Below are 2,088 nucleotides of genomic sequence, written 5' to 3' on the forward strand. Positions count from 1 at the left end.
CAAGACTTCTGCATGCTGCTACAAACTCTGTGGGTTCCTATGAGCACTAGTCCTCCTGTGTCTGGAAAGCACTTTTCTTACAGTTATTTATCACTTCTGAGTTTTACAGTCTTTCCACCTCCTCTTCTGCATAGACTATTGAGCACTGAGGGAAGGGGTTTGATTAAAACAACCAATTTGGGACTGAGTGTTTCAAAGTCTTTCATTCTTTGCACATTGTTCACTAAGGAGTCTCTATGTTATTTACCATAACTTTCTCTGATGACTACTAATGAGGCTCTGATCTATAAATATAACAGAATGGCAAGAGGCATCATTTTATTATTATTTTCCATTAGCACAACAGTAGTATTTGGTTTTCCCACAGGTCCATGGCCTATTAAGTTTTAGGATTTTGGTCACTTAAACAATGTCAAGTATGGGTTCAAGTTCCTGGAGTGGGCTTTAAATTCAATCAAAAAAGTAATAGGCTACTCCTATGACATTCTGACACTATTTCGCCAGTCTGTCTTGACCACATGTTCATGAAAAACTGTGAAGTATCAGTTAGTAAGATAATGTGAAACATTCACTGGGATTTACATGTACAGTTTATATATATGTGAAAATAATAAGATGCTTAATAATTAGAATGCCCTGCTAAGAATCTTTCTTAATGCAGTTTTAATGTCCTTGTTCCTCAGGCTGTAGATGAAAGGATTCATCATAGGTGTGACCACAGAGTACATCACTGAGGCCACTGCATTACTTCTTGAAGATTGTGACAGTGAGGAACTGAAGCACACTCCTAGTCCTGTCCCATAAAACAGGCAAACAATGGACAAATGAGATCCACAGGTGGAGAAGGTTTTGTGCTTCCCACTTGATGATGATGATCGTATGATGGAGAAAGCTATTTTAAAGTAAGAGAAAATGATTCCTGAAATAGGAAGTAACCCAAAGAGAGCACCTATGCAGTATCGAACTATGTTACTGGTGAAAGTATCAAAACAGGCAAGTTTAAGTAGTTCAGAAGGGTCGCAGAAGAAGTTGGAAATTTCAATAAAATCTTCACAGTTGGAAAAGTTTAATATTGCAACAAAGTACAACAGTAATTCTGCAATGCTAAGGAGAAAAGACCCTAGAAGTAAGACACCACAGCGATTGGGATTCATGATGACCTGGTAATACAGAGGGTGACAGATGGCCACAAATCGGTCATATGCCATCACAGTCAGAAGCATGCTATCCGTACATCCAAAAATTACAAACAATGACATCTGTGTCAGACAGCCCACATAGGAGATGCCTCGGCAGTGAGTTTGGATGGCCATAATCACCCTTGGAACAGTGGTGGAGATGAAACCAATATCAACTATGGACAGGTTGGAGAGGAAGAAGTACATGGGTGTGTGGAGATGAGAGTCAGAGCTTACTGTCAGGATGATGAGCAGGTTTCCACACAGGGCCAAGATGTACATGAACAAGAAGAGGCCAAACAGAAGCGTTTGGAGGTCTGGATCCTCTGAGAGTTGAATGAAATGGAATTCTGGTACAGATGTTGAGTTTCGCATGTTTTTATTTCTAGAACATCTTTTGGAGGAAACCACAAATGCTGTTAACAATGTGCCAGAATGCATACAGAACTTACTTACATTGTGAGTCAAGTAAGTACAAGTATTGATTATTTTAAGTCTATTGTGACTGTATTAAAAGTTACTTGTGGCAAATGCCTTGCTCTAAAATAGTGTTTTGTTCTTAGCTCATGTGTTACCTCTTATAATAGCCATATTGAAGGCAGTAATCTAACTGATGTGAGACTAGTATTACTGTAAACAGTTGTCCTGTAGTCACAGTAAAATAAAGTAAACACCTTTAAGACAAATGGATAATTTTAGAAGCCTCATTTTAAAAAAAATGTCAATCAAATAAAATGAAAACTTGAAGCACTTAGACATACTTCTTTGTATTGCAATAATATGGAACAAATTTGTTTTTTAGAATATATCTGACAGCATGAAGTCCTAGCCTATTAAGAAAAATTAATAATTCCTACCAGAAAAATATTTTCAGGTTCCCATGTCTTCTATAGGTTTCTTTTCTCCATTT

General features: G+C 37.5%; 1 protein-coding gene across 1 annotated transcript; it reads right to left on the bottom strand.

Moving 5' to 3' along the window:
* Nucleotides 1-626: 626 nt before the first annotated feature.
* On the bottom strand, nt 627-1,586 carry LOC125401344 (olfactory receptor 7E178-like). The gene has a single exon (XM_085698088.1). It carries the CDS (start codon nt 1,551-1,553, stop codon nt 627-629), a length of 927 nt encoding a protein of 308 aa, XP_085554214.1. The 5' UTR covers nt 1,554-1,586.
* Nucleotides 1,587-2,088: the final 502 nt, after the last annotated feature.

The sequence above is a fragment of the Myodes glareolus genome, chromosome 12 (genome assembly GCF_982192425.1).
Source record: "Myodes glareolus chromosome 12, mMyoGla1.1, whole genome shotgun sequence".
NCBI lineage: Eukaryota > Metazoa > Chordata > Mammalia > Rodentia > Cricetidae > Myodes > Myodes glareolus.